The sequence below is a fragment of the Oncorhynchus kisutch genome, unplaced genomic scaffold, assembly GCF_002021735.2.
Source record: "Oncorhynchus kisutch isolate 150728-3 unplaced genomic scaffold, Okis_V2 scaffold3402, whole genome shotgun sequence".
In the NCBI taxonomy this organism is placed as follows: domain Eukaryota; kingdom Metazoa; phylum Chordata; class Actinopteri; order Salmoniformes; family Salmonidae; genus Oncorhynchus; species Oncorhynchus kisutch.
In genome coordinates, this window is record NW_022265347.1 from 94,621 (window position 1) to 122,440 (window position 27,820).

The 27,820-nt window shown below is 43.7% G+C and overlaps 2 protein-coding genes across 4 annotated transcripts; one reads left to right on the forward strand and one right to left on the reverse strand.

The window, feature by feature from the left end:
* Position 1: 1 nt before the first annotated feature.
* Positions 2-9,429, reverse strand: LOC109881814 (solute carrier family 22 member 18). Its single transcript, XM_031820457.1, has 11 exons — positions 9,160-9,429; positions 8,850-9,059; positions 6,631-6,728; positions 6,196-6,341; positions 4,957-5,089; positions 4,725-4,837; positions 4,401-4,511; positions 3,751-3,851; positions 2,886-2,987; positions 1,772-1,892; positions 2-1,536 (listed from the first exon to the last, which is right to left on the reverse strand). Exons 2-11 carry the CDS (start codon positions 8,988-8,990, stop codon positions 1,349-1,351), a joined length of 1,254 nt encoding a protein of 417 aa, XP_031676317.1. The 5' UTR covers positions 8,991-9,059; positions 9,160-9,429; the 3' UTR covers positions 2-1,348.
* A 7,805-nt stretch (positions 9,430-17,234) lies between these two features.
* Positions 17,235-27,540, forward strand: LOC109881813 (peroxisomal membrane protein PEX16). 3 transcript variants are annotated; one of them, XM_031820462.1, is made up of 12 exons: positions 17,587-17,766; positions 18,095-18,322; positions 18,437-18,472; positions 18,590-18,666; positions 22,859-22,992; positions 23,610-23,707; positions 24,030-24,110; positions 24,279-24,425; positions 24,760-24,832; positions 25,540-25,659; positions 25,924-25,988; positions 26,172-27,540. In XM_031820462.1, the coding sequence occupies exons 2-12, from the start codon at positions 18,316-18,318 to the stop codon at positions 26,228-26,230; spliced, it is 897 nt and encodes a 298-aa protein (XP_031676322.1). In that variant the 5' UTR covers positions 17,587-17,766; positions 18,095-18,315; the 3' UTR covers positions 26,231-27,540. The 3 variants fall into 3 exon arrangements, with proteins under 3 accessions (XP_031676320.1, XP_031676321.1, XP_031676322.1); XM_031820460.1 differs by lacking the exon at positions 18,095-18,322 and having other exon boundaries at positions 17,235-17,766; XM_031820461.1 differs by having other exon boundaries at positions 17,568-17,766; positions 18,095-18,472.
* The last annotated feature ends 280 nt before the right edge of the window (positions 27,541-27,820 follow it).

Here is a 27,820-nt window from a genome sequence, read left to right on the forward strand (position 1 = left end):
ATTATTTTGTTTCTTCAGTTTTTGAAATGGTTGAGCAAATGCTAAATTGAGATTCTGTAGAGCTAACACAACTACAGCAGTGACCATCTACTAGTTACTAATAGATTGGGTTTATTGCCCCCCCCCCCCACCACACACACACACACCACCTTCTGTTTGACAGAAACACAAAAATCACATCTGCAGAATCAACAAAGGATTGTATATGTAAGTGGCATCACCAGTAAACAACTGGTCTTCTGAACGTTCCTGATCCCAGAGATGTTCCATTCGCACAAAGAGCTTGTTTCTCAAACGTTGTGCACAGATGTGTTTACGTCCCTGTCATTTCTCCTTTGCCAAGATAATCCATCCACCTGACAGGTGTGGCATATCATGAAGCTGATTTAAACGGCATGATCATTACAAAGGAGAATAAAAGGCCAGTCAAATGTGCAGGTTTTTTTTTTCATATGAAAAATACTACAGATATCAAGTGTGCAATTGGCATGTGACTGCAGGAATGTCCACCAGAGCTGTTGCCAGAGAATTGAATGTTTATTTCTCTACCATGAGCCGCCTCAATATCGTTTTAGAGAATTTGATAGTACATCCAACCGCCCTCACAACCGCAGACCGCGTGTGTGCGAGCGGTTTGCTGACGTGAACAGAGTGCCCCGGTGGTGTTATGGTATGGGCAGGCATAAGTTACGGACAAAACACAATTGCATTTTATCGATGGCAATTTGAATGCACAAAGATCCCTGTAGCGAGATCCTGAGGCACATTGTCGTGCCATTCATTCACCGCCTTCACCTCATGATTCATGCACGGCCCCATGTTGCAAGGATCTGTACACAATTCCTGGAAGCTGAAATTGTCCCAGTTCTTCCATGGCCTCCATACTCACCAGACATGTCACCCATTGAGCATGTTTGGGATGCTCTGGATCGACGTGTACGACAGCGTGTTCCAGTTCTCAGCCAATATCCAGCAACTTCACACAGCCATTGAAGAGGAGTGGGACAAAATTCCACAGGCCAGAATCAACATGAGGCAAATGGTGGTCACACCAGATACTGACTGATGTTCTGATCCACGTCCCTACCTTTTTTCTAAGGCATCTTTGAACAAGAGATGCATATCTGTATTCCCAGTCATGTGAAATCCATTGATTAGGACCTAATGAATATATTTAAATCAACTGGTTTCCTCATATGAACTGTAACTCAGTAAAATCTAGGAAATTGTTGTATGTTGCATTTTTATATTTTTGTCCATTATAGAAATATAATTACATTCTCTGATAATATAAAATTATATTTAGGTCACTTTTAAAATGCCCTATGTATTTAAGTCGTGTGGAATGTCATTCTCTGTGCTCGTCTTTGGTGTTGACCATATTTCTAAGCATAAACATAAACACGACCATGTTCACGGCAAACTGGATGAACCCAAAAGAGGCCACTCCGTAGTTGTGATACAAGAAGCCTCCAATAGTGGGGCCGATGGTGCGGAGCAGAGACTGCACAGAGGCACACAGGCCCAGCATCGTGCCTGCAGAAGAGTGAATGGAACCAATTAGAAAAATGTCCAGAGCAAAACAGACAGAAGTTGCACTTCAATGCTCAACTGTTTCTTTCAGAATGTTACGACACCAAGTGTGATTCTTTCTCTGTAGGCATTTTTTTTTAAATGTTCTTTGTTGTTGTTGTTGTTAGGTTAGCCAATGATTTACTGTTTAACTGATGCCCCCTTCACATTTCTCAACATGTGTGTTTGAATGTCTCACCGGTATCGGAGGAAGGCACAGTCTTTGTCAGCATGCTGTCAGTGATGACGTTGAACACGCTGAGAGAGAACATCATGGGGAGGACGATGAAGCAGAACTGGAACACGTTGGCCATGAAGACCTGCCAAGGAGAGAATCAAACGTTAGCCATGAAGACCTGCCAAGGAGAGAACCAAACGTTAGCCATGAAGACCTGCCAAGGAGAGAACCAAACGTTAGCCATGAAGACCTGCCAAGGAGAGAACCAAATGTTAGCCATGAAGACCTGCCAAGGAGAGAACCAAAACGTTAGCCATGAAGACCTGCCAAGGAGAGAACCAAACGTTAGCCATGAAGACCTGCCAAGGAGAGAACCAAACGTTAGCCATGAAGACCTGCCAAGGAGAGAACCAAACGTTAGCCATGAAGACCTGCCAAGGAGAGAACCAAACGTTAGCCATGAAGACCTGCCAAGGAGAGAACCAAACGTTAGCCATGAAGACCTGCCAAGGAGAAAACGAAACGTTAGCCATGAAGACCTGCCAAGGAGAGAACCAAACGTTAGCCATGAAGACCTGCCAAGGAGAGAACCAAACGTTAGCCATGAAGACCTGCCAAGGAGAAAACGAAACGTAAGCCATGAAGACCTGCCAAGGAGAGAACCAAACGTTAGCCATGAAGACCTGCCAAGGAGAGAACCAAACGTTAGCCATGAAGACATGCCAAGGAGAGAACCAAACGTTAGCCATGAAGACCTGCCAAGGAGAGAACCAAACGTTAGCCATGAAGACCTGCCAAGGAGAGAACCAAACGTTAGCCATGAAGACCTGCCAAGGAGAGAACCAAACGTTAGCCATGAAGACCTGCCAAGGAGAGAACCAAACATTAGCCATGAAGACCTGCCAAGGAGAGAACCAAACATTAGCCATGAAGACCTGCCAAGGAGAGAACGAAACGTTAACCTTTTAAGATCAAAGGTTTTACAAAAGAGTCATATTCATTAGGAACCAAACGGAAATAAAACGACTGAAACGGGGAGAGACTGTGAAACTCCCACCCCACCCCCTTTTTTTTGTTGCTACGGGGAATATATACAACCCTGCATTCATCACAAGATGAAATGAATCCTCTGTACCTGAGCCAGGCCCACCAGACTTGACATGCCGATGGAGAGGAGAAGCAGTGAGTTCTCAGAGTACTTTGAGGTCAGCCGGCCAATCACTCCTCCTTGGATTACCTGGAAAAATTGGACCAAAAAAAGTTTATTTCTCACCAGAGTTGCTCTATTAAATCCTGTTCCCACAAGGGAGGGGATTTGATGTCCTGGAGATTTCAGGAGAATTTAGCCATCTAAACTTGTAATTACTGTAAATACATAGTGTTGTCCTAACCAGGTACGCCAGTCGAGCTGACGCGCAAACAACGTCATCGCTAATTTAGCAGCACAGGTGCAAAACACCACGAAATAAAAAGAGGCTAGGGCCACAATGAGAGTATAAAATAAACAAACTAACACTTTTCCTACTAACACTGACTTGGCTGATTAACTACTTCACTGAGGAAAAATGTACCTACTATGACTGAGCTAGGTGGGACAACCACACATATATATATATTAAGATGACTGCACTAACTGTAAGTCACTCTAGATAACAGGATCTGCTAAATGACAAAATGGAAGTGTCTCTGGATAACAGTCTCTGCTAAATGACTAAATTGAAGTGTCTGGATAACAGTGTCTTCTAAATGTAATGGAAGTGTCTCTGGATAAGAGTGTCTGTTCAATGACTAAATATAATGTGTCTCTGGATAAGAGTGTCTGCTAAATGACTAAATGTAATGGAAGTGTCTCTGGATAAGAGTGTCTGCTAAATGACTAAATATAATGGAAGTGTCTCTGGATAAGAGTGTCTGCTAAATGACTAAATATAATGTGTCTCTGGATAAGAGTCTCTGCTAAATGACTAAATGTATATGTCGTGAGCATCCTTGCTCCATACCATTGACACGATCCCAAAGTAGGCCATAAGGTAGCCATTCTGCTCTGGCGCCAGCTGGAAGAAGTTCATGGCGATAACAGAGAACATGACCTGAAAGATACCTGAGACAGAATCCCTTGAGGTTGTTAAAAAGGACTCCATGCAAACACAGACAGACACACTAAAAAGACAATAACGTGTAAAAAAAGATATATATATATATATATATAAGGTCATTAAACACTGAACATTGGTTGAGATGGGGTGTTGTAGTTTTTATTAAACACTGAACATTGGTTGAGATGGGGTGTTGTAGTTTTTATTAAACACTGAACATTGGTTGAGATGGGGTGTTGTAGTTTTTATTAAACACTGAACATTGGTTGAGATGGGGTGTTGTAGTTTTTATTAAACGCTGAACATTGGTTGAGATGGGTGTTGTAGTTTTTATTAAACGCTGAACATTGATTTGCATTAAATGCTTTTCTCCAAATAAAGTCTGTAGGTGAACTGTGTTACCTGCTTTTACCCTTTCACTACATCACTGGTTCCAGCTCTACAGCAACACATTCCTGCTAAGTGACTAGTTCTCCCTCAGATAAGTCTAAACTAAGACATCCTCACAGGTGGAGAATAAACAACTCTTATAGGTAACAGTGAAGGACACCCACCTGATGGCAGACCTGAGATGATCTTGACCATGAAGGTTTTGGCCACACCAGGGTACTTCATCAGTCTGGTGATCTCACCCAGGTCAAAGACTGACTTGGCATTGCTCTTCTCTGCAGGACCAGGAAAATATGTCACAAGCAACTCGCATATGAAGTCACGTGTCAAATACCACACATTATGGATGTCCCCACGTCACACAGGCCACAATGAGTGTCAGACAAAGCAGAAATTAGATTTTTTTGCACCCCACACACACACACACACCCACACACACAAACCCTTTAGAGTGAGTAGTGTGTTGTGAGGTAGGTGTAGAGTCTTACTGTCTGTGTTGTCCTGTGGAGCTTGTATCTTAGTGTGTTTAGGGATAAACGTCCAAACCAACAGGAAGCTGATGAAGCTCCCTCCAGCAGCTACACAAGCAGCAAATGTCTCCCTGGAAAAGCCAGAGCAGGGATGTCACACGGCTAAATTACAGCTCTCCGATTGGACTAGAATCGGATTCCAGCTCTTGGATTGGACTAGAATCGGTGAGCATTGAGGTGCTTCACTCACCCATAGTGTGTGCTGAGTGTACCGCCCAAGGTGGAGCCGGCAACCATGCCAATGCCAAAACATAGGCCCAGCTTGCCAAGGGCCTCTGCCCGCTTGTCAGGTTCTGTCAGGTCAGTCACTACCATCTGGGCTCCTGGTGAGAGGCAGAGAGAGGAGCACAACAAGTCAGACTTATACACACATTAGTAGCGCTGGAACATATGGGGTATAAACAGACATATATGGATCTGTTAAAGGGCTGTCTAGTACAGTAGGTCCTATAGGATCTGTTAGAGGGCTGTCTAGTACAGTAGGTCCTATAGGATCTGTTAGAGGGCTGTCTAGTACAGTAGGTCCTATAGGATCTGTTAGAGGGCTGTCTAGTACAGTAGGTCTTATAGGATCTGTTAGAGGGCTGTCTAGTACAGTAGGTCCTATAGGATCTGTTAGAGGGCTGTCTAGTACAGTAGGTCCTATAGGATCTGTTAGAGGGCTGTCTAGTACATTAGGTCCTATAGGATCTGTTAGAGGGCTGTCTAGTACAGTAGGTCCTATAGGATCTGTTAGAGGGCTGTCTAATACAGTAGGTCCTATAGGATCTGTTAGAGGGCTGTCTAGTACAGTAGGTCCTATAGGATCTGTTAGAGGGCTGTCTAGTACAGTAGGTCCTATAGGATCTGTTAGAGGGCTGTCTAGTACAGTATTTCCTATAGGATCTGTTAGAGGGCTGTCTAGTACAGTAGATCATATAGGATCTGTTAAAGGGCTGTCTAATACAATAGATCCTAAAGGATCTGTTAGAAGGCTGTCTAGTACAGTAGATCATATAGGATCTGTTAAATGGCTGTCTAATACAATAGATCCTAAAGGATCTGTTAGAGAGCTGTCTAGTACAGTAGATCATATAGGATCTGTTAGAGAGCTGTCTAGTACAGTAGATCATATAGGATCTGTTAAAGGGTTGTCTAGTACAGTAGGTCCTATAGGATCTGTTAGAGAGCTGTCCAGTACAGTAGGTTCTATAGGATCTGTTAGAGAGCTGTCTAGTACAGTAGATCCTAGGCACGGTACATACGCTGGGGACTTATCTGGGAGTTTGAGTATGAAGGGAACAACAGTTAGTATATTTGTCTCGAACTGTGATTGTGTAATTGCTGCTGATCATGTCATGCAGGGCTCCCTTGAAAAAGAGACCTTGGTCTCAATGAGACTCCCTGTTAAAATAAAGGTTAGATAAACAACAGGCAGTGTAGCACTTACCAGGCAAGCCATGCATCAAGACAGCGGGGAGTTTGTGGACGAAGAGCATGAGAGGACTGTCAGCTATCGCTAGTAACCCATAGTAGACTACAGAGGCAGTGCAGGATAGACACATTGCTGCTCTGGCACCAAAAAGGTCTGCAAACCTACCAACAACAGAAAAATAACACTGATCTATATTGACACCTGCCAACATATGGCCACCAACACATAACAGCTGCGATCTTGTGTCTGGATTCAGGTCTGATAAGCCCTCTGTGTATGGTTCGTTGCCCCAAGTCATTGAACCATAACTCAATTAGATTTAAGTGACAGCACTTTAAAGCTCAATTTGCCAGCAGCAAATTGTGCGTCTTTGACCAGGGTTGGAGATTAAAGATACAGACTGTGGTTATGTAACAGATTATGCTTTTCATTCAACAGAGTTTTGCTCACCTGCCAAATATCGGGCCTCCCAACAATTGGACGACACCAACCATGGTTTGCAAATAGCCAATCCATAGGGTGTCAAATCCCAGCTTCTTCGCCAAATACTGAATGGTGAGAGGTCAAACTTAAATACATATACAATGTTTTATTATAATAATAATTAATCAGTGGTGACCTGTCATTCAGGACTGTTTTGAGCCCCACATTTTTTGCAAAATATAATAATAATTTTTTTTTTTTGGGCCTTGCCTGTTTTGCATGTTATTGTGACATTAATATGTGTAACATATCAGTTTGCAAACAATGTAAAAAAAAATATATATATTATTGAGTTAATAAAGCCGCATACTAACATGGTCTCTTTTTTTGTTTTCTTGAGTAAGGCAGCTCCAAAATGCAGATGTTTCAGCCTAGCTCAGTGCTTTCTGAGGTGGTGGGGCAGCTAGCTCAGTGCTTTCTGAGGTGGTGGGGCAGCTAGCTCAGTGCTTTCTGTGGTGGTGGTGGGGCAAGCCAGCGGAAAATACAGAGCGTTGAGCTGGGATTACCGCAAACTCAACAATGACTTGTTTGGAAGCAATCAGTGGCTAACTGCAAGCATTGCAAAGCAATCATTAGCCTGCTATTCAGTGGCGTGGCTGTGTGGTCTCAAGTCTAAGATTAAAGGTCTCTTTTCCTAGTTTAAAATGATAAACATTCAACATTGGCCATGCTGTCAATGAAGCATGATTTGTGCCACGCTCAAAACAACTGTTAACTCGGAACTGCAAAATCTGACTTCAGTGAGTTCAAGACAACTGGGAACTGAGGATAAAAAAGGGTCTGACTGGGAAAATACGTTTTGAACTTTCATCCAACTCGGGACTCTTTCTAGAGCTACGACCTGAAGATCACTGACGTCATCATGATTCAAACTTTTTTTTCTTGAGTTCCCAGTTGTCTTGAAAGCACCATAAATCCAGAAAATGCCAGACTTTGATGACAAAATTTTCCCACGAAGGACCGCCGCGCCACCTTCCTGTTCAAGTGAGCACAGCACAACTAGGTGATTCCAAAAATGTCTTATATGCTGCTGCATAAATGATGTAATATGCCAGGGAGATATGTATACTGTAGCTAAGAAAATAATACTAAGTGTATGTTGTGTTGTAAGCTGTTAGTAGCCCATGTGCCTCACCCTAATAATTTGGTCTATTTTCACCTCTTAATTTCTCCTACTGTTCTGACTTGGTGGTGCACACGTAGCCTATGACCTGTTTTTGAGAAATGTAATCATCGAACATTGTAAGAGCTTTCATTGTCTGATTATGTGCCCCCTTTATTTATCCTACGGTTCTGACTTGGTGTACAGAGAGAACACTGTAAGAACGGCCAATGTTCTGAATTCTGTCATTGTACATTTCAAAAGTGCTGAACAAATAGTTATATTGACTACGTCCGTCCTAGCTCGCTCATTAATGTCTTAATCGAAATTACGGATTGCCTCTTATTCGCTGGTCGTCCCCTTATGACATAGTTTGTACATCTCAATTGTCAGTAAGTCATCCTGGCTTTTCCAGGGAGACATCAGCTATGTTTTTTTAAAGGCATTTAATGAGGCTGAATGAACTGTTTTGCTGCCAGACAAGGCTCCGCTGATAGCCAGGTGTAGCAGTGGTAATGTGCTGGGACTCTGCTGTTGGGACAGCTATATGTAAACCCTAACAGTTTGTGGGCATCGTTTGTCACCTTATAGTGTAATTGATGTATTGTTTAGTGTTGTGTAGTGGCTTTGCTGGAATGCAAACCACATTCTTTCTTTTTTTGCCCCACCAAGATTTACATGCTAAAATGGCCACTGTAATTAATTCATATTAGATTGTCATGGATATACTGCTTACAATGCGCATAGTCACAATCCTCTATCAAAAACGATGGTGCCCTCAAGAAGGCCCAGGTAAGGCCATTTTTCTATATATTTTTATGTCAAATATGTCAACAATCCCAAGGCCATTTATAACTGTTCAAACCTACTAGCAAATGGCAAATATGTACAATACAGTTGAATAACAGCAAATGAATGCATAGCACAGGTAGCCAACTCTTGTAGCCATTCTGATATCGAAATATTTAAATAAACTGCATTGTTTCTTTCTCATCTCTATCCATATAGGCTAATCATACAACAACAAAAACAACCACTTTTGTAACGTGGGTAATAGAATTGACATTAAAACACAAATACTTACAGGAGTGATGGAAAACTGTAAAAACATCCATGTGATATCCAGGACAGCTATGAGGTAAGTAACGTAAATTACTCTCTGCATCTTTGAGCCTGTACGTACATCGGTAACGGCGGTCGGTGACTCTGATTTAACTCGTGACATTCTTACTGTAACGTTAAGCCTAAACCCAATTCGGTCCACCCTCTTGCATACAGTAGCCTCCTGGAAAACCTTGAACAAGGATAAATAAATGATGAAATAACAATCAACGGCATAAGACAATATAGTGCCGACACTGTGGCTGTCAAGTATTGAGATTAAATACACTTACCTTAGTTTATCTGAAGACGGAGTTCTTAAAAATGCATAATACATCCGTCAAAAGTGTTCCTGCCGTTACTACCGATGCAGATGTTGATTTCACACTATGAGCGCCCCACCGGAAAAGAAAGGTGACGCTCAAACATAATCCTTCATTCAATAAAGCAATTCGTAAGGATACATTTTAGGAATGATTTCTCACGCATAATATTTCCCTATGTTCTTGTACTTTGATCTTTAGAGGGTGTAGTATGTTTGCCGGCAGCACAAAAACGGAACTTCCTGTTTTCAGGCTTCAAAATAAAAGCTCTCATGAACTCATGCTGTTGTGCCCTTGAGCAAGGCACTTAACCTCTTAAATGCTCCAGGGGCGCTGACTCCGTGCTATTCCTCCAAACTCCGTGTGTGTGTGTGTGTAACGGATGTGAAATGGCTAGCTAGTTAGCGGTGGTCCGCGCTAAATAGCTTTTCAATCGGTGACGTCACTTGCTCTGAGACCTTGAAGTAGTAGTTCCCCTTGCTCTGCAAGGGGCCGCGGCTTTTGTGGAGCGATGGGTAACGATGCTTCGTGGGTGACTGTTGTTGATGTGTGTGTGTGTGTGTGTGTGTGTGTGTGTGTGTGTGTGTGTGTGTGTGTGAGTGAGAGGGGGTCAGGATATAGGATAATAGACCTTCCTATTCATGATGAACTCATTGTAGTTGAATTGATTGCCATATTGTTCAAATATATGAAATTCTTAATAAAAAAAATCTAATAACACATTTTTTCAGTTGGGGACCTCGCTCTTTATTTTTTATTAATTTGTAAATTTTCCGCTAGTTTCAGTAGTGGACTTTTGTTCTGACTTCTCAACCAGAAGTTCATTGGCGAAACACAGCTAACTCCACATGAGAGTCCTCCCACTTTACACAACCACAAGTGGCGTGACTACCAGATTTCAGTTTCCTATTAGGGCGTAGGCCTACATACATAGGCTTACATGTGACAAGTGTTGAGTTGGTTAAAGTTCATCATTGTTGAGAATGACTATGTTAATATTCAATGACGACTCGTCATTCAGGACAGGTGGGGCAGAGCCTTTCCTGTTTTGAGCCCCACATTTTCAGCAAAAAATATATATCGTTATTGTTATGTTATTTTAGCATTAATACGTGGCACATATCAGTTTGAAAACAACGTGAATTTAATATATATATCATTGAGTTAATAAAGACGCATACAAACAGTCTCTTTTTAGTTTTCTTGAGTAAGGGAGTGCCAAAATGCAGGTGTTTCTGCCTAGCTCAGTGCTTTCTGTGGTGGTGGTGCAAGCCAGCGGAAAATAGCTGGTGTTGCACCGTGATTGGCTCAGTGCTCTGTCACCCATGGGGACAATACGTCACCACCACCAAGTCTAAGGGTAGAGCTCAGAAATTCAAGCCCCTTGGGTGCTGCCATAGAGTTACATTAGAAGTGCCCGTCCAAGAAGCCTCAAGGTCATTGGCCACAGATAAAATGTCAAATTACATTATATCTACAGTAGCTTTGATTCGATTGATGTCAACATCATAATGTCAAAATCTTGGCTTGATGATGACATCATGAATCAAGTTGACAATCTACTGGCAAATCATTTTTAATCCTTGTCATATGAAGAGAAATAATGAAGAGAAATTCTAGATAAAACATATCGGTGCTCATCGGCCATTGGACATAAACATTACACAGCAAGTTGGAAATCGCAAATTCAACAATGAGTTATTTGGAAGGGATCAGTGGCTAACTGCAAGCATTGCAAAGCAATCATTAGCCTGCTATTCAGTGGAGTGGCTGTGTGGTCCCAAGTCTAATATTAAGAGTCTATTTTCCTAGTTTAAAATGATTAACATTCAACATTGGCCATGCTGTCAATTAAGTATTATTTGTGTCATGCTCAAAACAACTGTCTTTAGTGAGTTCAAGACAACTGGGACCTCGGGTAAACGAGCTACGACTGGGAAAATACGTTTCGAACTTTCATCCAACTCGGAATTGTAAATTGGGAACTCGGGCCTCTTTCTAGAGCTACGACCAGCAGATCACTGATCATTTCTTGAGTTTCCAGTTGTTTTGAAAGCACCATAAATCCAGAGAATGCCAGACTTTGCTGACAAAGTTTGAAGACAAAATGTGCCCTCAGAGGACAGCCGTGCCACCTTCCTGTTCAAGTGACAGGGAGATACAGTTGAAGTCGGAGGTTTACATATACTCCGGTTGGAGTCATTAAAACTTGTTTTTCAACCACCCCACAAATGTCTTGTTAACAAACTATTGTTTTGGCAAGTCGGTTAGGACATCTGTGTGCATGACAAGTCATTTTTCCAGACAGATTATTTCACTTATAATTCACTGTATCACAATTCCAGTGGGTCAGAAGTTTACATACACTAAGTTGACTGTTCCAGAAAATGATGTCATGGCTTTAGAAGCTTCTGATAGGCTAATTGACATAATTTGAGTCAATTGGAGGTGTGCCTATTGATGTATTTCAAGGCCTACCTTCAAACTCAGTGCCTCTTTGCTTGACATCATGGGAAAATCAAAAAGAAATCAGCCAAGACCTCAGAAAAAAAGATTGTAGACCTCCACAAGTCTGATTCATCCTTGGGAGCTATTTCCAAACGCCTGAAGGTACCATGTTCATCTGTACAAACAATAGTACGCAAGTATAAACACCATGGGACCACGCAGCCGTCATTAACGCTCAGGAACTAGAAGCGTTCTGTCTCCTTGAGATGAACGTACTTTGGTGCGAAAAGTGCAAATCAATCCCAGAACAACAGCAAAGGACCTTGTGAAGATGCTGGAGGAAACAGGTACAAAAGTATCTATATCCACAGTAAAATTAGTCCTATATCAACATAACCTGAAAGGCTGCTCAGCAAGGAAGAAGCTGCTGCTCCAAAACCACCATAAAGAAGCCAGACTACGTTTTGCAACTGCACATGGGGACAAAGATTGTACTTTTTGGAGAAATTTCCTCTGGTCTGATGAAACAAAAATAGAACTGTTTGGCCATAATGACCATTGTTATGTTTGGAGGAAAAAGGGGGAGGCTTGCAAGCTGAACAACACCATCCTGACCATGAAGCACAGGGGTGGCAGCATCATGTTGTGTGGGTGCTTTGCTGCAGGAGGGACTGGTGCACTTCACAAAATAGATGGCACCATGAGGCAGGAAAATTCCGTGGATATATTGAAGCAACATCTCAAGACATTAGTCAGGAAGTTAAAGCTTGGTTGCAATTGGGTCTTCCAAATGGACAATGACCCCAAGCATGCTTCCAAAGTTGTGGCAAAATGGCTTAAGTACAACAAAGTCAAGTTATTGGAGTGGCCATCACAAAGCCCTGACCTCAATCCTATAGAAAATTTGTGGACAGAACTGAGAAACTGTGTGCGAGCAAGGAGGCCTAAAAACCTGATTCAGTTACACCAGCTCTGTCAGGAGGAATAGGCCAAAATTCACACAACTTATTGTGGGAAGCTTGTGGAAGGCTACCCAAAACATTTGACCCAAGTTAAACAATTTAAAGGCAATGCTACCAAATACTAATTGAGTGTATGTAAACTTCTGACCCACTGGGAATGTGATGAAAGAAATAAAAGATTAAATAAATCATTCTCTCTACTATTATTCTGACATTTCACATTCTTAAAATGAAGTGGTGATCCTAACTGACCTATAACAGGGAATTTTTAATAGGATTAAATGTCAGGAATTGTGAAAAACGGAGTTAAAATGTATTTGGCTAAGGTGTATGTAACCTCCGACTTCAACTGTATGTATACTGTAGCTAAGAATGTAATACTAAGTGTATTATTCTACCTTTATATCCACAAGGAACACAGACTGAGACCAAGGTCTCTTTTACAGCTGGGCCCTGCTGTCACACCCTGACCTTAGAGAGCCTTTTTATTTCTATATTTGGTTAGGTCAGGGTGTGATTTGAGTGGGCATTCTAGTTTGTCTATTTCTTTGTTGGCCCGGGTATGGTTCCCAATCAGAGGCAGTTGTCTATAGTTGATCTCTGATTGGGGATCATACTTAGGCAGCCTTTTTCCTCACCTTAGTTTGTGGGATCTTGTTTTTGTACAGTTACTGTGTAGCCCGCAGAACGTTCATTTATCTTTTGTTGTTTTTTGTTGTTCATCCAAATAAAGAAAGATGTACGCTCACCACGCTGCGCCTTGGTCTCATTCCAACAACGTACGTAACACCTGTGTATACATGTTTACACATACAGTTTAAGTTCAATGGTTTAAAAAACAGTTACAAGCTATACACAAATAAAAATGCTCCAATACATTTTTTAAATGAGCAACAAGGGGACAAGAGTCTCATGTTTAAGTTTAGTCTGCAGGCTATTCCATAGGCAAGGAGTGTAACAGGAAAAGGAAAAGGCAGCCATACCCAACTCTGTGGAAATCACATGGGCCTCAAGTGTAATCCATGCTTGAGAACTGGTTTTAGGAATTATAATTCTAATATTGATGAGTGATGATAAATAAGAAGGTAGCTCATTCAGAAGTGCTTTATAGACAAACACGAGAGCATGTTGTTCTCGTCTCACAGACAGCGAAGTCCAACCCACATTTTGATATACAACACAGTGGTGAGTTCTGTAGCTAGCACCTGTAATAAACCTAAGTGTGCAGTGATAAGTAGCATCCAGCGATTTAAGTGTTGATGCCGTAGCATGCATGTAAATAATATCCCCATAATCTAGAACAGACAAAAGTAGCTTGCACAACTTGTCTCCTATTTGTAGAGGACAAGCATGTCCTGTTTCTATAGAGGAAGCCTAGCTTGATTTTTAGCAATTTACAAAGTTCATCAATGTGCAATTTAAAAGACAGTTTATCATCCAACCATATCCCTAAGTATTTATATGCAGAGACCTGATTAATTCGAGAACCATCTAAGCTTGTAAGTGCAAGTGTATTTTCAACCAACTTTTTGAACCTATTAAAAATCATCAAATGTGTTGTCTTTGCATTTAAAGCAAGTTTCAGCTGTATAAAAGACCCTTGTAATATCTTAAAAATCTGTCTCCAATAGTGATAATGCTTGGTCAGCCGTTGAAGCGATAGAGTACATGACAGTGTCATCAGCATATAAATGAATTTGACACTTTCTTATCTCATCACCGATATTGTTTATGTAGAGAGCGAACAGTAATGGACCAAGTATAGAACCTTGTGGGACCCCTTTAACCAACTCCAATGGCTTTGACTGGATGCCGTCGACTCTAACAGCCTGACTTCTATCCTTTAGATAGTCATGAAACCAACGACAGGCATCCAGTCCCAGTCCTATTGACGACAGCATACCCAAAAGTATCGCATGGTCTACAGTGTCAAAAGCTTTAGATAAATCTATGAACAAGGCGGCACAGTACTTTCTATTATCTAGGGCATTAATAATATAATTTACAACATGTACAGTGGCTGTAATAGTACTGTGTTTAGGTCTAAAGCCAGATTGATTTACTAGAAAGAGTATTGTTAACAGTTAAAAAAGATTGTAGTTGCCTATTCACCAATGACTCTAGACATTTTGCCAAACAGGAGAGCTTAGAGATGGACCGATAATTATCCAACTCACTACCATCACCTCCCTTGAGGAGTGGTAAAACAAAAGCCGTTTTCCAAGATTTAGGCATCTTTCCTACGACAAATGTTTGATTAAAAATATGCGTCACTACACCAGCAATAATAGGTTCCGCACACTTGAGTAAATATGGATCCAGATTGTCAGCGCCTAATGGTTTCTTAGAATCTATAGCAGATAGTGCAGATAAGACCTCATCTTCTGTGACTTTTTGAAAATGAAAAACCGACTTACTGTTCTCCACATCAGCTAAAGGTCGAGGGACTGAAACAATAGACCGGTCAGGATCATGTTGGACATTTTTTCTTTCAAAAAGAAAACCAGCAGAAATAAAAATGCTTATTAAAAACATCACAAATTTCAGTTCGGTCACTGATGATCCCAGATTCCGATGTAATTTGCTTCGGCAGGGATGTCAAGGAGTTTCCTGGTTTAAGTGAGTTGACAGTTTTCCAGAATTTAGCGGGATCACCAGACTCTGTCAGAGCATCAAGAAAATACCTAGATTTAGCCTTTTTTATTCCTCCGGTCCATTTATTTCTCAATTGCCTAAAAACCATCCAATCAGCTGTTTCACCAGTTTTCCTCACCAAGGCCCATGCTTGATTCTTTTGCAGAAAAAGGATTTTCAAATCACCAAGGAGAACCAAGGATTAGTTTGATTTTTTTTACCCTAACTCAGCCATGAAGGTAAAAATGTATGAAAAGAAAGAGATCGCTAAAACTGGGTCCATTATGCAGTTTACGGATAAAAGCTCAGAATAATAAAGGGCATGGATAAAGGCTTGCTCTGAGAAGTGTTTATAATTTCTCTTTATAATGATACGTGGGTCAGGGTTTTTTAGCCTAGTATCTCATGCAATAGGGCGGTGGTCACTGATGTCATTAGCAAATAACCCACTAGCTATATATTTGTGAGGTGTATTTGTTAAGATAAGGTCTATTAATGTAGATTTTTGGGGGTCTTTTGGATTAGGACGGGTAGGTATAGTTATTAGTTGAGTAAGATTTAGTTTGTTACAAATATCTTTTAATTTAAACGATGCTGGCATCAGCCAGTCCAGATTGAGATCTCCGATAATCAATAATTCAGAGTTGACATAATTAGACATTAACTCAAACAATTTGCTTAGTGCAGATACCGGATCTGAGGGTGGGCGATAAACTCCCGCTAGCGTTAATAGTGCATTATGGCCAAGGACCACATTTAGAACTAAGCATTCATACTATATCGGAACAGAAGTTGAAATGGACACAGTGACATCTAGGTTGCATTTAACATATATGGCAATACCTCCTCCTCTACCCACTCTGCCTGCTGTGTAGACATTATACCCAGCTAACAGAACATCTGAGTCTGGAACAGAGACACACAGCCAGGATTCAGATATAATCATTATGTCAGCATGTGATGTATGTTGTGTAGTAAGCTGTTAGTAGCCTATGTGCCTCACCCTAATAATTTGGTCTATTTTCACCTCTTAATTTCTCCTACTGTTCTGACTTGGTGGTGCACATGTAGCCTATAACCTGTTTTTTAGAACTGTAATCATTGAATATTGTAAGAGCTTTCATTGTCTGCTTATATGCCCCCTTTATTTATCATACGATTCTGACTTGGTGTGCAGGGAGAACACTGTAAGAATGGCCCATGTTCTGAATTCTGTTGCTGTACATTTCAAAAGTCCTAAACAAATTGTTATATTGACTACGTCCGTCCTAGCTCGCTCATTAATGTCCTATTCTAAATTACGGATTGCCTCTTATCCGCTTGTCGTTCCTTTATGACATAGTTTGTACATCTCAAATGTCAGTAGAAACCACATTTGTTAAAGCAAGTCCGCCATATCAGCTGTTTTCTTTAAAGACTGAATGAACTGTTTCGCTGCCAGACAAGGCTCTGCTGATAGCCAGTTGTAGCAGTGGTAAGGTGTTGGGACTGCTGTTGGGAGAGATTTATGCAGACCCTAACAGTTTGTGGGCACCGTTTGCCACCGTTATAGTGCAATTCATGTATTGTTTAGTATTGTGTTGTGTAGTGGCTTTGGAGGTATGCATCCCACTTTTTTGGGGCCAAAATTTGACCAAATTGCAACTACATGTGGACTGCATTAACTTTACAAAAATCATGTGATCAATGGTCATGCCGTTTTTATTTATTAAGTCGCTTCTCAACAACTGCACCATGCAGTCACCTGCATTGTGGGAGGCACTATGTGCAAACCAATAATTTTGTGTTTTGTTTGACCCACGCGACTTTGCCAAAGACTTGAAAGAAACAGGAACAATCTTTATTGCGATTCTAAAGCTACAGGGAATAGAAAAGAAAGTTATATTTGAGACTTCTCTCTAACCAAACGGTTATAAACAATAGTAGCTATGTTGACACTACCATGTTGATCTGAGCCCTGCTGTTGGAAAACCACTGTTGGCTGTCGGAGATGCACCTCCCTGACCTCACTCGCCGACTTTAGTCGACTTCGCCTTGCTTACTGCTCGAACACACTCAAAACCTTTGCCTTCGGCGCCCTGTGCAGTCAGTTTTCTCCTTGTCACAAGAAGGGACATACTATTTTCACGCTCCTTCGATAAAGCTACGACCGGAAGTGATTATCGTAGCAGGTTATTAGACTATTTTCGCCAACCCTAACCACAGATATAACAATCTTATTCAGATATGTGCCCTAACCGTTTTCCAAACATTAACCATTGTCTCAATAACCTGCTACGTTTATTCTAACATAATACGAAAAAGTTACTTCCGGTGTTTTTCGTCACAGGAAGCAGACTTCAGTTGCGGAAGTATAATGTATAGGTGATCGTTTCAGTACATGTTTTGATTTAGTAGTTTAGTGCAATGTCTAAACTGTACACCGAGAAACTGACCCGGCTCTACGAGCGGTATCGGGAGTACGTTACGAAGAACCCTGCAGCGACTGGACAACTGGAGAGCACCGTAAGAACGCTGTCGTACCTCATTTCAGGTGAGTTTAAAAGTGAGAGCCAGAGCGAGTGGCTTGCTGCGTTCAGAAACATCTGGGAACTCGGAAAAATACGAGGTCAAATCATGACGTCAGTGATACTTTTGTCGGAAAGTCGGAGCTACAGAAAGAGGCCTGATTTCCCCGGTTTGGATGACCGTTCAAAAATGTTTTTCAAGTCGGAAGTTTTTTTTCTTTCTCCCGAGGTCCCATTTGTTTTTGAACGCACTGAAGTCGAAGTGGGAGATTTCTGAGTTCCCATCTGTTCTAAGCGCAGCATAAAGTGTATCCAAGTTGCCAAGCTAATTGCCTACACCTCTTCCCAAAACAGTGCCCATGCATCGCCTGATGTGCCTCTCAACACTACAATCTCGTGTTTGATCATGAAAACAAAGGAATGTTATTCTCTAATTCAGCATATGAAAAACAGTCACAGCCAAGCATCTGATGCATGATTCAGAGTGCAAACTTTAAATATAACTATTTGTCACATAGTGTTGTCAGTAGTCCTGTGTAGAGTCTGGCATGGCCCATGGCATGTAACTCTACCTTATGAAATGTAATTATTATCTGAAATATCTAGCCAAGTTCTTTGATTGGTTCTCTGTTGAAACAACATTACAACAGTTTGACATACCATCAGTCCTCAAGTGTTTTTGTGTCTATTTCACAGGGCGTTTCACTGACTCCCATGAAATCTCTGAATTGGGTAGGTTAGCACCTCACCTCACAGTTAATGTTTTATTGACAGCAGTAGAACCATGAACCAGAAGCATTCAGGAACCTCAACTGTTGGATCAGTTTGTTGTTGTGTGTGTTTTTGCAGTGTACTCTGCCTCCAACCTGCTGGTGCTGCTTAATGATGGCATTCTGCGCAAAGGGCTGTGTCGAACCATACCCATGGTGAGGTCAATCACATTAGTCTAACCTTACCCGTGGTGAGGTCAATCACAATAGTCTCACCTACCCATGGTGAGTTCCACCTCCACCTGGTCAATCACATTAGTCTTACCTACCCATGGTGAGGTCCTCCTCCACCTGGTCAATCACATTAGTCTAACCTTACCCATGGTGAGGTCCTCCTCCACCTGGTCAATCACATTAGTCTAACCTTACCCATGGTGAGGTCCACCTCCACCTGGTCATTCACATTAGTCTTACCTACCCATGGTGAGGTCCACATTAGTCTAACTCTACCCATGGTGAGGTTCACATTAGTCCTACCTACCCATGGTGAGGTCCACATTAGTCTAACCTTACCCACGGTGAGGTCCTCCTCCACCTGGTCAATCACAATAGTCTTACTTTACCCATGGTGAGGTCCACATTATTCTAACCTTACCCATGGTGAGGTCCACATTAGTCTTACCTACCCATGGTGAGGTCCTCCTCCACCTGGTCGATCACATTAGTCTTACCTACCCATGGTGAGGTCCTCCTCCACCTGGTCGATCACATTAGTCTAACCTTACCCATGGTGAGGTCCTCCTCCACCTGGTCGATCACATTAGTCTTACCTACCCATGGTGAGGTCCACATTAGTCTAACTCTACCCATGGTGAGGTCCACATTAGTCTAACCTTACCCATGGTGAGGTCCACATTAGTCTAACCTTACCCATGGTGAGGTCCACATTAGTCTAACCTTACCCATGGTGAGGTCCACCTCCACCTGGTCAATCACATTAGTCTAACCTTACCCATGGTGAGGTCCACATTAGTCTAACCTTACCCATGGTGAGGTCCACATTAGTCCTACCTACCCATGGTGAGGTCCTCCTCCACCTGGTCGATCACATTAGTCTTACCTACCCATGGTGAGGTCCACATTAGTCTAACTCTACCCATGGTGAGGTCCACATTAGTCCTACCTACCCATGGTGAGGTCCACATTAGTCTTACCTACCCATGGTGAGGTCCACATTAGTCTTACCTACCCATGGTGTGGTCCACATTAGTCTAACCTACACATGGTGAGGTCCACATTAGTCCTACCTACCCATGGTGAGGTCCTCCTCCACCTGGTCAATCACATTAGTCTAACTCTACCCATGGTGAGGTCCACATTAGTCCTACCTACCCATGGTGAGGTCCACATTAGTCCTACCTACGCATGGTGAGGTCCACATTAGTCCTACCTACCCATGGTGAGGTCCACCTCCACCTGGTCAATCACATTAGTCCTACCTACCCATGGTGAGGTCCACATTAGTCCCACCTACCCATGGTGAGGTCCACCTCCACCTGGTCAATCACATTAGTCTAACCTTACCCATGGTGAGGTCCACATTAGTCCTACCTACCCATGGTGAGGTCCACCTCCACCTGGTCGATCACATTAGTCCTACCTACCCATGGTGAGGTCCACATTAGTCCTACCTACCCATGGTGAGGTCCTCCTCCACCTGGTCAATCACATTAGTCTAACTCTACCCATGGTGAGGTCCTCCTCCACCTGGTCGATCACATTAGTCTAACCTTACCCATGGTGAGGTCCTCCTCCACCTGGTCGATCACATTAGTCTTACCTACCCATGGTGAGGTCCACATTAGTCTAACTCTACCCATGGTGAGGTCCACATTAGTCTAACCTTACCCATGGTGAGGTCCACATTAGTCTAACCTTACCCATGGTGAGGTCCACCTCCACCTGGTCAATCACATTAGTCTAACCTTACCCATGGTGAGGTCCACATTAGTCTAACCTTACCCATGGTGAGGTCCACATTAGTCCTACCTACCCATGGTGAGGTCCTCCTCCACCTGGTCGATCACATTAGTCTTACCTACCCATGGTGAGGTCCACATTAGTCTAACTCTACCCATGGTGAGGTCCACATTAGTCCTACCTACCCATGGTGAGGTCCACATTAGTCTTACCTACCCATGGTGAGGTCCACATTAGTCTTACCTACCCATGGTGTGGTCCACATTAGTCTAACCTACACATGGTGAGGTCCACATTAGTCCTACCTACCCATGGTGAGGTCCTCCTCCACCTGGTCAATCACATTAGTCTAACTCTACCCATGGTGAGGTCCACATTAGTCTAACCTACCCATGGTGAGGTCCACATTAGTCCTACCTACGCATGGTGAGGTCCACATTAGTCCTACCTACCCATGGTGAGGTCCACCTCCACCTGGTCAATCACATTAGTCCTACCTACCCATGGTGAGGTCCACATTAGTCCTACCTACCCATGGTGAGGTCCACATTAGTCCCACCTACCCATGGTGAGGTCCACCTCCACCTGGTCAATCACATTAGTCTAACCTTACCCATGGTGAGGTCCACATTAGTCCTACCTACCCATGGTGAGGTCCACCTCCACCTGGTCGATCACATTAGTCCTACCTACCCATGGTGAGGTCCACATTAGTCCTACCTACCCATGGTGAGGTCCTCCTCCACCTGGTCAATCACATTAGTCTAACTCTACCCATGGTGAGGTCCACATTAGTCTAACCTTACCCATGGTGAGGTCCACATTAGTCTAACCTTACCCATGGTGAGGTCCACCTCCACCTGGTCAATCACATTAGTCTAACCTTACCCATGGTGAGGTCCACATTAGTCTAACCTTACCCATGGTGAGGTCCACATTAGTCCTACCTACCCATGGTGAGGTCCTCCTCCACCTGGTCGATCACATTAGTCTTACCTACCCATGGTGAGGTCCACATTAGTCCTACCTACCCATGGTGAGGTCCACATTAGTCCTACCTACCCATGGTGAGGTCCACATTAGTCTTACCTACCCATGGTGTGGTCCACATTAGTCTAACCTACACACGGTGAGGTCCACATTAGTCCTACCTACCCATGGTGAGGTCCTCCTCCACCTGGTCAATCACATTAGTCTAACTCTACCCATGGTGAGGTCCACATTAGTCCTACCTACCCATGGTGAGGTCCACATTAGTCCTACCTACGCATGGTGAGGTCCACATTAGTCCTACCTACCCATGGTGAGGTCCACCTCCACCTGGTCAATCACATTAGTCCTACCTACCCATGGTGAGGTCCACATTAGTCCTACCTACCCATGGTGAGGTCCACATTAGTCCCACCTACCCATGGTGAGGTCCACCTCCACCTGGTCAATCACATTAGTCTAACCTTACCCATGGTGAGGTCCACATTAGTCCGACCTACCCATGGTGAGGTCCACCTCCACCTGGTCGATCACATTAGTCCTACCTACCCATGGTGAGGTCCACATTAGTCCTACCTACCCATGGTGAGGTCCTCCTCCACCTGGTCAATCACATTCGTCTAACTCTACCCATGGTGAGGTCCACATTAGTCCTACCTACCCATGGTGAGGTCCACATTAGTCCTACCTACGCATGGTGAGGTCCACATTAGTCCTACCTACCCATGGTGAGGTCCACCTCCACCTGGTCAATCACATTAGTCCGACCTACCCATGGTGAGGTCCACATTAGTCCTACCTACCCATGGTGAGGTCCACATTAGTCCTACCTACCCATGGTGAGGTCCACATTAGTCCCACCTACCCATGGTGAGGTCCACCTCCACCTGGTCAATCACATTAGTCTAACCTTACCCATGGTGAGGTCCACATTAGTCCTACCTACCCATGGTGAGGACCACCTCCACCTGGTCGATCACATTAGTCCTACCTACCCATGGTGAGGTCCACATTAGTCCTACCTACCCATGGTGAGGTCCACCTCCACCTGGTCAATCACATTAGTCTAAATATGTGCTGGGTTGTGTTCATTAGGCACAACATGGAAGAAAACTCTCAGAAACAGGGAAGTGCTTTCGGAACTGACTGTGCTTTCGGAACTGACTGTGCTTTCGGAACTGACTGTGCTATCGGAACTGACTGTGCTATCGGAACTGACTGTGCTATCGGAACTGACTGTGCTTTCGGAACTGACTGTGCTTTCGGAACTGACTGTGCTTTCGGAACTGACTGTGCTATCGGAACTGACTGTGCTTTCGGAACTGACTGTGCTATCGGAACTGACTGTGCTATCGGAACTGACTGTGCTTTCGGAACTGACTGTGCTTTCGGAACTGACTGTGCAAATCCCTGACCGTGTGTGCGGTTGTTTGTTCAGTCTCTCTCTCAGCAGAGGCTTCTCACCTGGCTGTCAGTGGTGGAGTACATGGAGGTGTTCCTGGAGATGGGGGCCACCAAGCTGTGGGGGGATGGAGGTCGCTGGCTGGTCATAGTGCTCATCCAGATCACTAAGTAAGGAACGAAGGAGCCCCTCGTGGAGCGATATCTAACCAACGCTTTAACTTCATCCCTTTTGATCCATCTACAACATGCTGTATAGTGTATATACAGGGATACATGGATTAGTAAAGACAATGAGATATGCAGGGATACATGGATTAGTAAAGACAATGAGATATGTAGTGATACATTGATTAGTAAAGACAATGAGATATACAGGGATACGTGGATTAGTAAAGACAATGAGATATGCAGGGATACATGGATTAGTAAAGACAATGAGATATGAAGTGATACGTGGATTAGTAAAGACAATGAGATATGTAGTGATACATTGATTAGTAAAGACAATGAGATATGTAGTGATACATTGATTAGTAAAGACAATGAGATATGAAGTGATACGTGGATTAGTAAAGACAATGAGATATGTAGTGATACATGGATTAGTAAAGACAATGTCAGCCTGTAGGTCTAATATTATAACCTGTGCTTTTCTTTAGATTGTCTCTGATTGTTGAAAAATGTCATGGTTACTGGGATGTTATGTTGCATGGTGTTACATTCCATTTCTCCTTCCACCTCACTCCCCTCTCTGTTCTTTTTCTCTCTGTCCAACATTTCTCCAGAGCCGTCTTGCGCTTCCTACTGCTCTTCTGGTACAAATCTGGCATGCAGACTTCCCCTCCTATTACCCCCCTGGACAGGGAGGCACAGCTCGGCAACGGTAACACAAGTCAAGAGTTTGCACGTCAGACATATTTTATGTTGAACTCATTTTTTTTGGTTTAAAATGCAGGGTGTCTGTCAGATACATCTATATCCAAACAATAGGACTTAAACATGACTCTCTTTGTTCATTTGATTCAAAACAACTTTGGGGCAGTTCTGTGTCCGCTTCTTGTTCTGTTACCTCATTGGCTATAAACAATGTGCCAATGTCCTGGGTCGCACCAGGACCGGACCATATACTTCAGAGTTTACAATCCAGACAACCTGGAACTACTACTTGGACATGAATATATTTCTGTACCTCTCCCTCCTTACAGATGAGGACCACGATGACCACCAGGATGACAGCTCCTTTGTGGGCCAGCGGTCAGGGAGGGTGATGAGGCCGTTGGGCAATGGTAAGACTAGACATGTTCCAGTACAATGTTTGTATTCAGGACCGTGCCAATACTATTTATCAGGAATGTACTAGCTGTCCCTTACCTCTCTCGGTCTGTCTGTCTCTCTCTCTCTCTCTCTGTCTCTCTTTGTCTCTCTCTCCTCTCTCCATCTCTGTCTCCTCTCAGCTCCCTCTGTGCAGGCCCGTCTGTGGGCAGCCCCCAGTAGGGAGAAGAGGTGTGCTGTGGAGGAGGATCTGACCTCTTGTCCCACTGCCCTGGGGGTCCAGGAGACCATAGCAGAGTCCATGTACATCGGACGCCCGCTGGTACACTGTATCCTTCCTACTCTGGGACTCTGCCACAGGGACACTAGAGAGTTAAACGTGCACAATGTCATCACATGATTACTGCCTCTATAGATTGTGGTCTGGTACGGCAGCTATAAAGTACATTGGCTGAAATGGTTGCATGATTCCATATCATACCTCTGTATGGCCTGGAAGCATTCTGTTCATCTCAACAGCACGTCCCTTACTAGTGGAATACATCACTGCACTGTATATACAGTATACTAGTATTAGACCTGGTAAATGAAACCTCAAGGATTTCTCACACAGAGGGTGTGGGTGTGTGTGTGTGTTTTCCTCAACGCTGCTCCTAAACACAGTGCTCTGCCTGGGAATGTGTGGGAGAGGCTCCTGGAAACCATGGCTCGTGTCTGGAGCCATGGAAATGACCAGGTAACCATGCTTTCTTCTCTTTACACTGACACATGCTAAGAGGAATCACAAAATAAATACACACACTGACTGGACACATGATATGTGTTCCACTATTAAAACTAAATAGCCACAGACATACTCTTCTATACAGGCCATTTAAAAGCAGTGTCATGAAGGAGGCACTGAAACATGAGTGGGATAAAGAGGTATCCACTAGTCTGTTCTCTCCCCCTTGGTCTGTTCTCTTACCCCTGGTCTGTTCTTTCCCCCCTGGTCTGTTCTCTCCCCCCCGGTCTGTTCTCTCCCCCCCGGTCTGTTCTCTCACCCCCGGTCTGTTCTCTCACCCCCGGTCTGTTCTCTCACCCCCGGTCTGTTCTCTCACCCCCGGTCTGTTCTCTCACCCCCGGTCTGTTCTCTCACCCCCGGTCTGTTCTCTCACCCCCGGTCTGTTCTCTCACCCCCGGTCTGTTCTCTCACCCCCGGTCTGTTCTCTCACCCCCGGTCTGTTCTCTCACCCCCGGTCTGTTCTCTCACCCCCGGTCTGTTCTCTCACCCCCGGTCTGTTCTCTCACCCCCGGTCTGTTCTCTCACCCCCGGTCTGTTCTCTCACCCCCGGTCTGTTCTCTCACCCCCGGTCTGTTCTCTCACCCCCGGTCTGTTCTCTCACCCCCGGTCTGTTCTCTTAACCCCGGTCTGTTTTCTCCCCTGGTCTGTTCTCTCCACAGTTTTGGTTTGCTGAGTGACACTAAATCTCTGAACCGGCGGGAGAGGGCGGAGGTGAGGAGGAGAGCCTTTCTGCTTCTGTACTACCTGCTCCGCTCCCCTTTCTACAACAGATTCTCTGAGTGAGTAGAATCAGAACTACAACAGATTCTCTGAGTGAGTAGAATCAGAACTACAACAGATTCTCTGAGTGAGTAGAATCAGAACTACAACAGATTCTCTGAGTGAGTAGAATCAGAACTACAACAGATTCTCTGAGTGAATAGAATCAGATCTACAATAGATTCTCTGTCTAGAGAAATTCATTACCATAATGACCATTGAAACATGGCATATTTTCTCTCATGTGTGCTGCTTTTTAAACCTTTTGATTTTGTTTCACGTAGGACAAAGATCCTGTTCCTACTCCGATTTCTGGCAGACAATGTTCCCGGCGTCGGACTGGTTGCTCGTAAGTGTTTACTTTTTATAGAAACCAAGTGTCTGAAAATGGCATGGGATGTATTTGTTCCGTTGTTTACCTTTTTGTTGGTGGTCCACTGTCTGCTGACATGCACTGTGGCATCCAAATTCTGCCAGTCAATGTGTTCATTGTCCTGATTGGCTTAACCTTATCCTCCACTTGTCCTTCCAGGCCCTCTAATGGATTACCTACCTGTCTGGCAGAAGATCTACTTTTATAACTGGGGCTGAGGGCAAGAGGTGGTTGAAGGTCTCCTGGCCAGCTGGATAGGGATCGACACTAAAGAGGGAGACTCAGTCAAATACAGAGCCAGAGACACACAGGGACTCAAGTCCCCCACAGACTCACTGGAAACCTGTGCTGGTTAATCTGCTGTATTTCAACTGGGGACCCTCAAATCGGATCCAACATGCTGTTCTGTTGCTAGGGCATGCCAGAGTACCTTACGGATCCTTCCGTTCTGTTGCTAGGGCATGCCAGAGTACCTTACGGATCCTTCCGTTCTGTTGCTAGGGCATGCCAGAGTACCTTACGGATCATTCCGTTCTGTTGCTAGGGCATGCCAGAGTACCTTACGGATCATTCCGTTCTGTTGCTAGGGCATGCCAGAGTACCTTACGGATCCTTCCGTTCTGTTGCTAGGGCATGCCAGAGTACCTTACGGATCCTTCTGTTCTGTTGCTAGGGCATGCCAGAGTACCTTACGGATCCTTCCGTTCTGTTGCTAGGGCATGCCAGAGTACCTTACGGATCCTTCTGTTCTGTTGCTAGGGCATGCCAGAGTACCTTACGGATCCTTCCGTTCTGTTGCTAGGGCATGCCAGAGTACCTTACGGATCCTTCCGTTCTGTTGCTAGGGCATGCCAGAGTACCTTACGGATCCTTTCGTTCTGTTGCTAGGGCATTCCAGAGTACCTTACGGATCCTTGCCTTTTGCATTCCCACCTTGTTCTTTATTTTTATAATTTGAGTGATTTCCGTCATATCTTCCATCAGACTGATCTTGAACCAGTGATTATGATGAATTGATGCTGATTGTGCGATTTAGTTTTCTCCTTTGTAAACTGTACATTACCCAGTGGTGTTATTGACCGAGTGGTAGGAGATATCTGTGGCACCGCTGAGGATGATCACCATCTTGTCAGTCAGTTTTGCCGTCTGTCACTGGGAACAATCCCTCCTAAATGTCTCCAGTTAAACAACCCACTACAGCCAGCCCTGATGGGTTCTGTGCAGTTGGTCCTACAGCATTACAGCGATTTGACTTTGAGGCTAGTTGAAGTTCTCTTTATGGGGCTGTCCTAATATCTCCTTCTCCCAAAGTGTACCCTTGTTCACTCCTTCGCAGATTGGCATGGGCTCGTGGGAGTTTCCACCATATTTCGTATGCTAGTCACTTCCTTTCGACTCGTTAATTGGAGGAAGGAGAGAATTGGGCCTTTCTGTTTGTAAGATTGTTCATTTGTTTTTCTTCCCACTGTGCCAATGTGACCATGATACGAAATCTAACCTTTGTATATTAAATATGCTGTATTCTAAATTATTGATATTAACTGATTAATTGTGTTCCTAATAGATGTACTTTTTTAAAAAACTGGTAAGTCGGTTAAGAACAAATTCTTATTTACAATGACGGCCTACCAGGGAACAGTGGATTAACTGCCTTGTTCAGGGGCAGAACAACATATTTTTACCTTGTCAGCTCGGGGATTAGATCCAGCAACCTCTCGGTTACTGGCCCAACGCTCTAACCACTAGACGACCTGCTGGTTACTAGTCCAACGCTCTAACCACTAGACGACCTGCTGGTTACTGGCCCA

What these genes read in the sequence shown, in the direction of transcription:
- LOC109881814 (XM_031820457.1), bottom strand. Translation starts at nt 8,990, where the DNA reads ATGTCACGAGTTAAATCAGAGTCACCGACCGCCGTTACCGATGTACGT. An exon ending in CTTGATGCATGGCTTGCCTG is followed by an intron (nt 5,090 to 6,195) that starts GTAAGTGCTACA and finishes GCCTCTCACCAG; the next exon opens with GAGCCCAGATGGTAGTGACT. An exon ending in TGTGCCTTCCTCCGATACCG is followed by an intron (nt 1,537 to 1,771) that starts GTGAGACATTCA and finishes ACTCTTCTGCAG; the next exon opens with GCACGATGCTGGGCCTGTGT.
- LOC109881813 (XM_031820460.1), top strand. Translation starts at nt 17,640, where the DNA reads ATGTCTAAACTGTACACCGAGAAACTGACCCGGCTCTACGAGCGGTAT. An exon ending in GTGCTCATCCAGATCACTAA is followed by an intron (nt 22,993 to 23,609) that starts GTAAGGAACGAA and finishes ACATTTCTCCAG; the next exon opens with AGCCGTCTTGCGCTTCCTAC. An exon ending in CGGACGCCCGCTGGTACACT is followed by an intron (nt 24,426 to 24,759) that starts GTATCCTTCCTA and finishes TCCTAAACACAG; the next exon opens with TGCTCTGCCTGGGAATGTGT.